General features: G+C 41.0%; 1 protein-coding gene across 1 annotated transcript in view; it reads right to left on the bottom strand.

Annotated features, from left to right (window-relative positions):
* CEP112 (centrosomal protein 112) overlaps nt 1-12,900 on the bottom strand; it is a gene marked incomplete at both ends in the record, with an annotated part of 154,418 nt that overhangs the window by 33,996 nt on the left and 107,522 nt on the right. Inside the window, 2 exons of the mRNA XM_084273526.1 lie at nt 3,988-4,137; nt 7,792-7,854. Of these exons, the coding sequence (XP_084129652.1) occupies nt 3,988-4,137; nt 7,792-7,854 (213 nt within the window). The remainder of the gene's footprint in view (nt 1-3,987; nt 4,138-7,791; nt 7,855-12,900) is intronic.

The following is a 12,900-nucleotide window of genomic DNA, read 5'->3' as shown; positions in this document are numbered from 1 at the left end:
TGTTGAAATATGTCATCTTCAAACCATGTTTTGCTCATGAAAGTTTGGTGTTAATTCAGGGGATATAGCAGAATCCTCAAATCTGTTATATGAGCCAAACAACAAATGTGGTTTCTCTGGCAAAAAACCCATCATTTTCTGCCTTTTCTGTTGTGGGTTTGTCACTGCATGCTCTCCATCATCCATTTGTTTCCAGAATCTACTTTTTGATGTGGAGTCCCTACTTGGCCATCAACTTCCAGATTAAAATGCTCTGAGCTTGTTTTGCAGCTCCAATCCCAGGAAGTGTTTTACACTTTCAATCCCAGGATCCAAAAGGATTTCATTAAAATAAATAAATAAATAAATAAGTAAAAGAAACCAACCTTGTCCCCCGCCCCCCAACCAAGTAAGGCTACGATTTCCTACATAACCTCAAGGTATCTCTACAACTCAATCAACTCCATGCTAGTACTGAGCCCAGCCAGCAACCGCTGCCAAAAGCAGCAGCAAAGTTAGGTAAATACTCTGACCGTTTGTACTGAGCTCCGGGTGCTGTGGCTAGATTGCTATCAGGATGCCAGAAAGCTTGTTTAAATTTACCTTTAATAAGTTTACACCACACTTCAGTGACCAACGTACCTCCTGCTACATTTTGGAGCTCAGCACCCAAACCATTACTGGAGGGTGTCTTCTGAAATCCCAGTCTCAACCATCACAAATGGGTTAACAGACATGGCAATTTAAGCAGCTTTTCCAAGCATCTGCAGGGCATTAATATAATTGTGCTCTCAACTAATCCTATGGTCTAAACCAACGGTTCCTGATCTTTGAAGTGTAAGCACATTACAGGAGAGGCATGGCACAGGGACCAGGTGAGCATTGCTGGATTCGCCCCATGCCAGGCCAATTCCAGCCTCCTTGTAGTCCGCTCCAAAGAACACAAGTCCCGGTGAGTTCAAAGCTCAGATATCTCTGCGGCACGGAGCGGTGAGCGGTGCTTTTGGGATCACTCCCTGTGCCAACACTGTCGTAATCCCAACAGGCTCAAACTCACCAGCCCTGAGAAGGCAGCGACAGGAGTTGCTCGGCTGTTCAACTGCTTCTTAAGCCTTTGCTATCAGACATCGATTGCAGCGCGGTGGCAACCAAGCTGGCTGCTTTATAAGCCCCAAGAAAGGAATGCGATGAGTCAACATTTTATCTTCCTTTTATGACTCTGACTGCACAAACTTTGACTTGCCCGTAGGCCAGGCAAATCATGGTGTAACACACAACAGCAAGTACCCTTACACTGACCCAAACTGGGGCCAGCTGAAGCCAAGAAAGGTTGCTCACTCAAGTTTTTAGCTTGTCTAAAGAATCAGAATGTTCATAAAGTTTTAATTTACTCTTTTTCACTAATGTTTAAGATACTATTAAAAAAACCCCAAAACCGATATGAGTAGATAGCTGCAATTGTGAAGTAACAACTTAGAAACCTTCAGCTAGCAAAGAGAGTCAGGAATTTGAATTAACATCAAAATCATGTATTATGGCATCCACATCTGGGTATCACTTTACTGACTAAATCCAAAACTTCTCTGAGAGCCAGTTGGTTGCTGTAAAAATGTATTTCCCCCTTTGAAAGGAAGCAATAATGGGAAGGTCTTACAGGAAGTCAACCCATTACTGTATAAAGGAAATTGTAATCTGTTCCTCAATGTGAGTTTAAATAAATGTTTTATTTAGCAAATGCCCGCTTTTTAACGATAGTCTTTTCAATAGCTTATACTACATTTGAAGTCTTCTCAAAGGCTTATGCTATATTAAGAATTGCTTTGTCTTTAGAATACTGCTTTAATTATCCCTCAAGGTCTTCAGCTAGCCTAGGTTAGATGTTGTTCCTCATCTCTAGGATATCTAGGATTCCACTTTCACCAAAACCAATCTTTTTTCTCCTCAGACTAATAAAAACCAAAGTATTTCTGCGTAAGCTCGTCCAGAAGTATGTGTGGTTCTTAAAAATACAAAGTGATTGAATATTAAAAACACCTCTTTCTGCTTCCAGAAGCATACACAGCAGTTTACCTTCCCAAGAATTTTCTGTTTGGGTATCTGGCTTCCAGTAAATTTCCATTAAATCAGAATTTCAAAGGAATATTTCTTTAAAACTACAATATTAACGATGCTAAACAAAGTTCAACAACTCCAAGCATAACAGCTCCTGCAATTTCTTCCCCAAGTTGACCAAATCTTACAAAACCTACTCTGAGCATCAGCACTAAATTCTCTCCAGGACCCTGCTCAGAGACCCTGTGCACAATTCTCCTTTGGTCTTTATGTATTTCATTATATTTTGAGGTAAGAATGTTAAAATTAAGCTCACGATAGCTGAACACAGTTTACATAGAGAAGGATTTAATACAACCTATCAACATTAGCGTCCAAAAACTGTTCTCACCAACAGCTGAATTACTTCCACTGAATGCAGTTTAGTTTAGGTGAATCCCTAAATTCAACAGCAGCATTTGCACCAGGTGCTAAGAAAAAAAACCCTGGTAAACAGTCTAAAATACCTATTTCTTAGATGTGACTCAAGAAGGTATAATGTATGGTAACTGTTGAATTACTGCATATTTCTGACTATGTAGAAGGCTACTCCACTGTCCCAGGGTTTCTGTACATCGAGGTGGCCACTGGAAAAATGGGGAACTAATAAAGCACATTTTCCTATTTGGTAAAAATCCACCTGTACCACAAAATCATGTGATGTAAATAGCTGCAGATCCTTGTGATAATAAAGGGTACCTCTAGTGATTCAGTTTGGGTAAGAGCTTACAGCCAACATCCACACTGTTATACCTCTGACAGATGAGACTACAGCTCAATCGGACAGAGAGTTCTATTCCTCAGGTCACAGACACAAATACAGACAGACATCTTCCTTGAGGGGAAAAAAAAATAAAGCATTGAACAAAAAGAACCCTCTGCAGATGATGAGACAGTAATGTCCACCTAATTTCCTTATGCAAATCATTCAGCGGTAGAGGACAACATTAACTGTACTGTAATTTGCCATCAGATGCTTCCCACATGTAAAAACTCCCATGGCTTCCTTTCAGCACAAAAAATTAGAAAAAAAATATGTAGGAGTTAATTTTTTCAAGAGTAGGTAGATTTAACATCAGACTTCTTTGTTTAGTGCTAGTAAACACCTTTACAAAGGAAAGAGGGAATTGCTGCCTTCTATACATTTCTTAATGGAGGGCTCTGGTCATCAACCCTAGCAGATTACAGTTTCAGATATCTCCCATTGCCTTTTCCCACTCAGAATGGAAAAATGTCTAAAAAATGATAGTCCTTCCTTCTGAAGGTGGGATTCTCTGTGGCTGCATCAAATCAGGGTGTCAAAGCAGCAGGGAAGAGTCTGACTATTCAGAACGTGCAGTCTCTTAAAGCTGCTTTGAAAACGACCAGGGAATGCAAAGTAATTTTAAATCTAATGAAGAAAGTTCTAAATAGCAAATATTTTTTTCCATTTGTGTTTAGCAGAGACTTTATTTTCCATAGAGCCTAAGAAGATACTTTCCTTCATTTGCAGCCTGAAACATGAAAGGTGGGATCGCCTTGTGAAAACCCAGCCTGTGCCACGCTCTAGCTGGTGGGACTTTGCTCTCCTATTTTTCACCTTTTTTTTCCCCCCCAAATACTGAAAGCAGTGTATTAATGTGCTGAAAACACGTTAAAATACCGGAGTCGATACTAAAAGAAAGAGAACAGGAAAGTTTGAAGTATTTGTCTGAGCGGATGGATTAGACTCGCCAAACCCAAACGTTTTATGCAGGCATACGATCAGCTAGAGGAAAGAGAGCCTGAGTCATCAGCTACATCAAAGTCAAGGTCCAGTGAATGGAATTAGTGAGCGCTGTGCGAACAGGAACGATACCTGCCTTCATCTGCCCACTGCAGAACTTTTAATTACACTCAAACAGCCAGTAGCATCAGTGACTAAAATCCCCAGATTACCTTGATTGCTCTGTCATTATCTGTAATCAGCTGCTGCTTCTTATCTTCAAACTTTTGTACAACTTCCTGGAGCCGCTGCTCTGCGGCAAGCTGCTGCCGGCTGTTCTCCTCTGTCAGAGAGGAAATGGTTGTCTGAAGTTCAGCTATGATCTAGAAAGAAAACAGCATGCTAAATCTCTCTTCAGTAAAAGGCATGTATTTTGCATGTTTTTATGCTCAGTACAAGCACAGCATTGGCAAAGTCTGCTGTGCAAGCGAAATATTTTAAATTAACATATTGCACACTCGCAAGCATGAAATTCCACACGGAGAAAAGGGAATATAGCAAGGCTGTGAATGACAAAAATTGCTGAACACAAAATATTTGGAAGGGTTTTCCACTATGACATTCCAAAATATTTACTCATGAGAACAAAGCACATCTGTGATCTTCAAAATAGAGCTTGTTTCCAGTCTTCCACCGCACCGAAACCAGCGCTGTGAATTTACATAGCGATGGTGGTGCTCGTTTTCTAGAAGGATTCTTCACAGCCTGATACTGTGACAGGAAAACCCCCAGATTTACAAACTGACCTGAAATTTAAACTGGGTAGTGACATTTCCGAGCTGCTGAAAGGAGCAGATTGTGCTTGGCAACAGAACGGGGATGTGATTCAATGTCCAGGACCCTCAAACGAGACCTGCCACACGATTCACTCATCGTTTGGTGAAATGCTTCACCTTTTTTATCACCGTGGAAAGTCACAACTAAACTTGATCCTTTAGGCATGTTTACACAATTTTATACTGACATGTAAGTCATCACTGAACAGAGCACTTAAAGGTAAGGGAGAGTCACTGACTTTGATGCATATATTCAAGGTTAAGCTGCTGTAGCAGCATAATTTAGTCCAATTTAAAAACACTTTGGCATACAAGCAGTTCAGGGAGACACTACCACAGCACTCAGACTCGTGTGCTTCTAAGGCCTCCTCCCTGGCAGAGAGACACTTAACTACACCAAGGCCGCAGTTACATAGGAAAAACTGGGGGGGTTTACAACTACTAATAGGATAGAACTAACATAAGAAGAAATATTCTACAAATGAAGGTACAAGAAAGGGCATAGGGCTGATTAAAACTCTACTGTAACTTTATTTACCTGCATTACTACCTGCAAACCCCAGAGAATAACAAGACTACAAGTAAGGAGGGGTATTTGCTCTTAATGAGATCAATGGGCCAATGAGTAGAGATGACCTAGAGAGGTGCAACTCTTCAGGCAGAATTGAGCAGCGACACTGGTTTTGCAGTTTAGATCATCATTTACACGAGACACAACTTGCACAAATCAGGCTTTGCTACGTGTGTAACATACAGATCATATAGATGATTAAGGTAACAACTTGAAGCCATGCAAACTTGTAGCACTTTGTGTATGTCCCATGTTGACACCTTTTAAAAATATAAGCTAAAATAACAAACCCTTTAATACAACAAGAAAGTGCAATTTAATGCTTTTACTGGGTTAAGACCCCTGGCCTAGCCTAGGAGTTCTGAAATGCATGCGAGGAAGTTTCAGCATGGATTGATGGAGAAAGATCTGCTTTGTGCAGTAGTTTTCAGAGAAAAAAAAAACCCAACAAAATCTGTTTATTTTGTATAAACTTCAGAGGAAATTTCTTCAAATATCTTCTCTGTGTGGGTGTTAAAAGTGAATGTTCCAAGAGGCCACAGAGAGTAAGATTAGACAGATGTTGTCAGCAACACGACCACAAGAAAAGTTGCAATTGACCTATTATTAATACTGAGCTACAAAAACCCCTATGTTCAAGTAACTTTAGGGATTTGATTCCAACCCACAAAAGTACAGAAATTCAGACATCAGGGTGAAGCCCCTTTATTGTGCCAAACAGCCCTGACATACGCTGTGTGCACTGTGCCTGCCACAGAAAGCGCAGAGGAATGCCAGTGCTGGTCACAGGGTCTGTCTCCCCAGTAAAGACAGCAGTGTGTTACCCACAGCAATGCCCAGCTTAAAAACAAAAAGTCTCTCTTTTTTTCCCCATTTTTGAGATTATTCTACAGGCCAATAAATTTCAGTCTAACAATATGTATTAGGACATTTAGGTAAAGAGTTGTTACCTTGCCCTACACTACCTAGGTGCTCCCACTGTGGCAATTAAAGCAATTCCTCTCACCTCCTGTTTAAAAATTTGGAAATACACACATTTTCCCATCAGCTGTTAACGAATGGACCAAGAGCCATTTTTGTACTGCCAGTAAACCAGCATAGAGAGGCTGACTTTTGATTGCACTCAGTAGGCCCGACAGTAGCATAAAAATGCCAAGGATTAAAAAAATAATAAAATAACAGCAAGTTAGCAATGAAAAAGATTCTTTTCCTCAAAATCTGGCATGCATTAAATGTTAATTTTTGAGCTTTATCAACTTTTTGCTATTCAGGTTTGCATGGCAAGATAAAAAAATCAGGGAGGTTTGTTGTTGCCTCTTTCTAAATAAGGCTCTGAACAAAGGCTATAGGCCTTTAGGAAAGTGTTCTCTCTGATTTATGATAGAATTGGGGAGGATGGAAGACCAGCTCAACGGTCACCCAGACTGGGTTGCTCAGGATGATGTTCAGTTTGGTTTTGAGTATCACCAAGGATGGAGATGCCCCAACCTCTCTGTATGTAAATAAATGTGCAGAAAATACACATTAGGTTTTAGAAACATAATGCCAAAACATACTTAAGAATGATTCTGATAGGCAAGGAAATTTCACTGAAATGAGTAAAGCCTAAAGTTTGGACAAGTTTCAGGGATGATGAAACTCCAAGGCTGCTAAGAAGCTGAAATGTGGAGCTTCAAAATATTGTAAAGTGCTTGTAATGAAGTTCGAGATTTCTTGTCATCATGTCTCTGGATCATCTCTGCCTGGTTTAGAGGCTTCTAAACTGTTCTTTGCAGCATCCTTATTGATTTTAAGAGAGTATTATCAGACTGTTATTGGTAGTGCTCAGAAGACACCTTGCCAGCGCAGGGCAGGCATTCTGCTGTGGTTGGGAGGAATGAGAAGAACGACACCTCTGCATAAATCCTCGTGGCAATTTTCTTCTTATTAAAAGCTTAACTTCTGGTTGCATCTCCATCATTTTTTCACACTTCAATACTACCTGTCAATCAAACTGGAAACTGAAATACTTAATAAAAACATCCTGTCATCATTTTTAAGCATAGATATAAATTCAACGCACATTTTCATCTCCCATGTTCACAAGACTGCTCTGAAGAACAAAAACTCAAGTCAAAACCAGTCTGATTTCAGGACACTGACATTCTTCACAGTGTTATTTTACCCAGAGATATTGAACTGGCTAGGAACAAGGATAAACACCCAGATAGCAGAGTCGGGATCACTGTCCTGCCACTGACTGCACAGGCAAACACCACCTTGTGACATGAAATGTAACAGGTCCTGGCTGTCTGACTGCTCCTGATTTTACAAGATGTGATGGTTCATGGGGCACCTCACCTTCCCTTCCCACTGACTGAGGGAGGACTCAGTCTTCTTGGGTCCTCAGGAGAAGGGAAAGTAGATGAAAAGATGACATTTAGAACTCAAAAAATTCCCACCCATTTTTTTCTCATCAGTTTAATGCTCTGTGTTTTTTACAGTCTGCAAGAAGGACACTGGCTGTTTGATCTCAGAAATGGTTGTGGCTTGTCTTGCTCGTCAAGACCAAGACCAGAAGTAATTGCATTTCTCATCAAGCTTCCAAATCAAATGGATTCACGTGAGGTTCCTGCCTTCGCACTACCTACCTGCGAGGACTTAGCCAGCTTCTGACTGTACTCCTTCTCAGTCTGCTTCAGCCGGCTGTTTGCCTGAAATACACACAAAAGGCAACCAGATTAGCTCAGATGAAGAACGTGTACAGACACTTTGCCACCGACCCCTCCGCTTGGCACCTCATCCACATGCCTATCGCTGAGCGGCTGGGACCCGCGCCAACTCCAACGCCCTTTTGTGGCAGCCAAAAAACCGCAAGGGCTTGCCTTTGATCTGGGGCCAACTATTCATCACTTGAAAGAGGGGAGAAATTGTACCTCTGCTGCCAATTATTAGACAAACATAAAGACTTCTGCGGATTAAAGAAAAAAAAAGTAAAAAAAAAAAGAAAAAAGTGAGTGTGTGTGTGGCAGGAGGGAGGCAACACACACACACACAAACACACACACACACACACGGGTTTATCAGGGTGATTTTGTTTCTCAACGGAGGGAAAAGGGAAGGAGCAAGTCCCAGGCACTGTCTGGAAGGGTACAGTGTGACATGGAGGACACGGCTCCGTGTCTGAGCTTGCTGTCTGCCTGCCTTCTGTCCCTCTGCAGGTCCCTTCTCTTTTAAAGGTGGCGATTAGACTGAAAGCTGAGCCAATGTGCAGCTGAACCAACCAGCTCTTGGACACGCTGCTCTTCCCTTCTCCCAGCATTTCTTTTCATAACTCAGAGAATAAACCAACCTGAAAACAAGGCTGCTTTGTTGTACTGGAATCCAACAAGGAAATGTTTCTGGAGTTCTGGGGGGAAATAGCTCTTGGGTTTTTTTCCTCAAATAATTTAATTTCAGAAATTATTTGATAATAAATAACAATAAAGTCAATCGAATTTCAGGAAAAAATTCTGATTTCTGTTTCACTTGCCAGGTGCCACCGTCCTCCAAATGCTGTCCTCAAACGAACTGCTAAGTGCTCTCCTGTTCTTGGCTCTAAAATTTGAGGACAGGTGTCTAAGAAAAATATTTTCTTAGGGGGACAGAATAATATTACGAAGCTGAGTTCTGAAGCAAATTTAAGCTGATTAAGTTTTCAAAATCTATCTGACCTCGTGCTCAAATCTTTGATCTGTCGTGCTTAGTTTTACGGCCCAGCATCCAGCACACAAACACATGTTCCTGCAGCTGTCCCTGTGCCAGCGCCTGTTTTGGGGGACCCCGAAGCCTCTGAACCCTGCTTGGATCCAGCCATGACACTGAAACTCCAGATCTGCAAACACAAGGGATTGCAGTCAGGCAAATAGTCTTATTGATTTTATTGGACTATAAATTTAGGAGCTTAAAGTTGCAGACAGTGTTTGCAAATCACTGATAGTACTTGTGTTATCTCATACAATCCAGGTAGTTATGTAGTTATGTATGGTGCAGCTTAATGTAAGTACATTACAGCCAGTTAAAAATAATCCAGAAGAGGCCATTGAGATGATGGAAGGGCTGGAGCCCCTCTTCTCTGGAGCCAGGCTGGGAGAGCTGGGCTGGCTCAGCCTGGAGAACAGAAGGCTGCTTCTGGGGAGAGCTCCAAGCCCCTTCCCATCCCTCAAGGGGCTCCAGGAGTGCTGGAGAGTGGCTGATGCCTAGGGCAGAGAAGCAAAGAAGGTGTATCCTATCAATCTATTTAAAGGTAATTACAGCATTTTCTTTTATAATGGCTTTACCAAACTCCAATTAGGAAAATATTTATAAGCTGTGGCCCAGTCATCAACAAACCACAGATCCTTGCATTTACTTGCAGTCCCAAACATCCTTATTTGAGGGGACTGATTTTCAGATGTTGTGAGTTACCAAAATTCACAGAATTCACAGAATTGTAGGGGTTGGAAGGGACCTCCAGAGCGCATCAAGTCCAACCCCCTGCCAAAGCAGGGTCCCTAGGACAGGTCGCACAGGTCGGTGTCCAGATGGATCTGGAATATCTCCAGAGAAGGAGACTCCAGAGAAGGAAACTTCCCCTGGAGATGGTAAGCACATTTAAATTGGCTCTAAAACTGGCCATCTAGATGCTGTGGCACTAGAAACTATGGATGCTTGCTGACTTCAGCATTTCTCTCTCTGCAACACTGTACGGCTCTCATGGCATCAGACACCAGTGCAGCTCTGCAGAAGGCGCTTTCTACAAGGCATGGCACAGGGGTCAGCTTAAGGAGCTCATTTATGGTGAAGCACAGGAACACTCTTTTCCATCTCCCTTTGCCACAGAACTAGAAAACTTTTCCCTTTTCAAAACCTGCGACTAAACTATTTTGACACTTCTACTACAGGCTGCTGGGTTGCAGCCCAGGGAGGGAGAAACCTTCTCCCCTGGGGCACATGTACCACTGCTAGACTAAAAAAAAAGGTGCCATCCTATTATTTTCTTTGTAAGAAATGGCTTAATGTGAAATAAACACACATAGCCACGTACATCACAGAATATATTACATTCATCTTGACAAACAAGAAGGTTACAAATGACACAGTGTACACAAACAGCACTTTCCTGGGCTGCTCCTTCTAGAACAGGCTGCTCAGCTCATGCATTGTATGAAGCATAAGCGGCTTCTGTATTATTTTAAGGGCATTCCCTCCCTTTCAGGTTACATGCTATTTCAGAAACATAATGAATAAGAATCCAACTGGAAGGTGAACATTTGGAGGGTCAGCCAGTATTCATTAAAGTCTAACTCTTTTTATAGCAATGGGCAGCGCTGCAAATGTAGTTAATGGTCTTAAACTAGTTTTCCGTCTGTGAGAGAGGTAGCTGCTGAAATTCACACTTGGCAAAAACTTGTCAGAAATATCAATTGTAATATCCATTTTTATAATAAAAAGGTTGAAACTGGATAAGACATAGAGGAATCCCACTGATTCAAAAATTAACTTCAGTTTAGTTTCACACAGTTAGTACATATTTTAGCCAAAAATTATCTGATTATGACAATTTTACATGCAGTTATTTTATATTACAGGGAGGACTTTTGCATTAAAAAGATTATGTCCTTGTTACAGTTAATTGGTTTTAAAAACCAACTGTAATTCTCTAACAAGCCTTAAAGCATCATACTGTGGTTGCTGGGCAAAACTGCACCGACTCCAACAAAACATTTCATATAAATATCAAAACCAATATTAGCACTACATCTGTGGTACCCAAATTAATGGATGCTATTCTAACACAGCCTGGTTTTCTTTCTTTCCCTTTCATCAAACAGGACAGCGCCACTAAGAAGAAGAGCAATGGATCTTCGATGGGGCTGCACTGCAAAAGCATGACATGTCTTACCTTAATTACTAAGGTTTTATATGTTATTTTAAAGGTATAAGGTAAAGCCAGATCAAGGTCAGGTTGGATGAGGCACCCTGGGCTAGTGGAGGGTGTCCCTGCTTGTGGCAGTTGTAGCACTGGGTGGGCTTTGAGGTCCCATCCCACCCAAACCAGTCTGGGATTTGATGTTACAAGGGACTTTTTGCTCAAGTCCCACTCGAGAGAATGCATATGCCCTAACCAGCCCGGGGTCTGCTCAGCGGTACAGCCACCTCCAGCATCGCCAGGGGCTCAAGCTGCACTATGGGATTGGTGGGCACATGGACAACTTCATCCTCCATCAACATCCATGAAGATGTTTAAGACACCTTGAAAGTTTAGCAAAAATGCAGCTGTTAGGAATTTTTTGGATGGCTACAAAATCTGTGCATACCCTCCAGGTTTGGGATGGGGATTTTCAGATGGAAGGTTAGATTTCAGCCCAAATACAGATAGATCTGTAAGAGTTAAGGCTGCAGAGTGAAATCCTGTTCCTCTATATAGGAATTAGTTTTGTGACTGACTCAGGAGTGTTTCAAGATGATTTCAATCTCCTGGAAACATAAACAAGAACCCATCCCCCCCAGCATAACTCTGATAAACCAGAGGGTTGTATACACACACACATATTCAAGCAGATTTCAGAAATCTGTGCATAATCATTTTTCAAAATGCCTGCAACTAGCTAAATGATGGCCATACATAAGCTGAACATCCATAATTAGTTAGATAAAAGTGTAAGCAAACTAAAAAAAGAAAAGAAAAAAAAAGGGAAAAAAAAAGAAGGAAAAAATCAAAGGGTGGGGAAAGAGAAGAAAGCAAACTTGCTCCAGGGAAGAAGCAACTGTTCTCTGATGTGCAGCAAAGAATTTAACATCAAAGAACTAATGTAAATGGGGTCCATTTACCTTAAAAAACAACACACCACTCCGCATTCTGGAATATTTCTAGTTAAGTTTGACAGCATCATGCTTTGTACCAAAATTCAAGATTGTGTAATTTGACAGATGTCAAAAGAAAATGACCTTCAGAGTGGCTAACTGTAGCAATTTTTGTTATTAGGTATGTTAAAACCTTCTGTACATTATCTGTTCAAACTTCAGAGATTAGCAGATCACCTTTTAAGTTCATCTGATTGTACATAAAAAATTCACTTTGACCTCAAAGCCTCAAATGTGTATTTCGCTCGTGTGCCTCTAATACCAACAGTGGGTGATTCCTATGCCACTACTCTTTCTACTCTTTCCCCACCAATCAGTTCAATGGAAAGCCGAATCTCTATGTAGCACTGAAAATAGCATACCAGTTCAAATATGTAATTTGAGCCACCCAAAAGACCATTAAAAATAGTTCAATACCCAAAATGATGTTAACAGAATAATTAGTCAAATACCAAATGACTTCAGGGGGTTTGACAATGAATGACAGAAATCCCAATCTGTCATACCCACAAATCCTATTAATATTCTATTTTACATTCCACTTTTGTAGGTCTATAAATCTTTTTTTTTTTTTTTCTTTAAACATACATCTTTAGGAAAAAAAAAAACCCACAACCCCCTCTCATTCATGTGCTAAGCTTTTTTCATTTGGAAAAACCCAAGAATGAAGGCAGATGAATCTGCCACTCTCCCTTTCTGCAGCACGTTGCAGTTCTGTGCGTAACGGGGGCCCTACCAAAAAACTGCTCGTGCAAGTTTGTGCCTTAGGACAACTCTGGTTTCCAGTCCTTTTGTTTAAACCAACAATGTACTTCTACTAATTCTGAAATTATGTAGAGACATTGAATACAGCCAGTTCACTCTTCTCAAAATTC

This window comes from Gallinula chloropus (assembly GCF_964237585.1).
Source record: "Gallinula chloropus genome assembly, chromosome: 20".
Classification (NCBI taxonomy): Eukaryota; Metazoa; Chordata; class Aves; order Gruiformes; family Rallidae; genus Gallinula; species Gallinula chloropus.
Note: the sequence above shows the minus strand (reverse complement) of the source record. Positions and strands in the feature narration are given on the sequence as shown.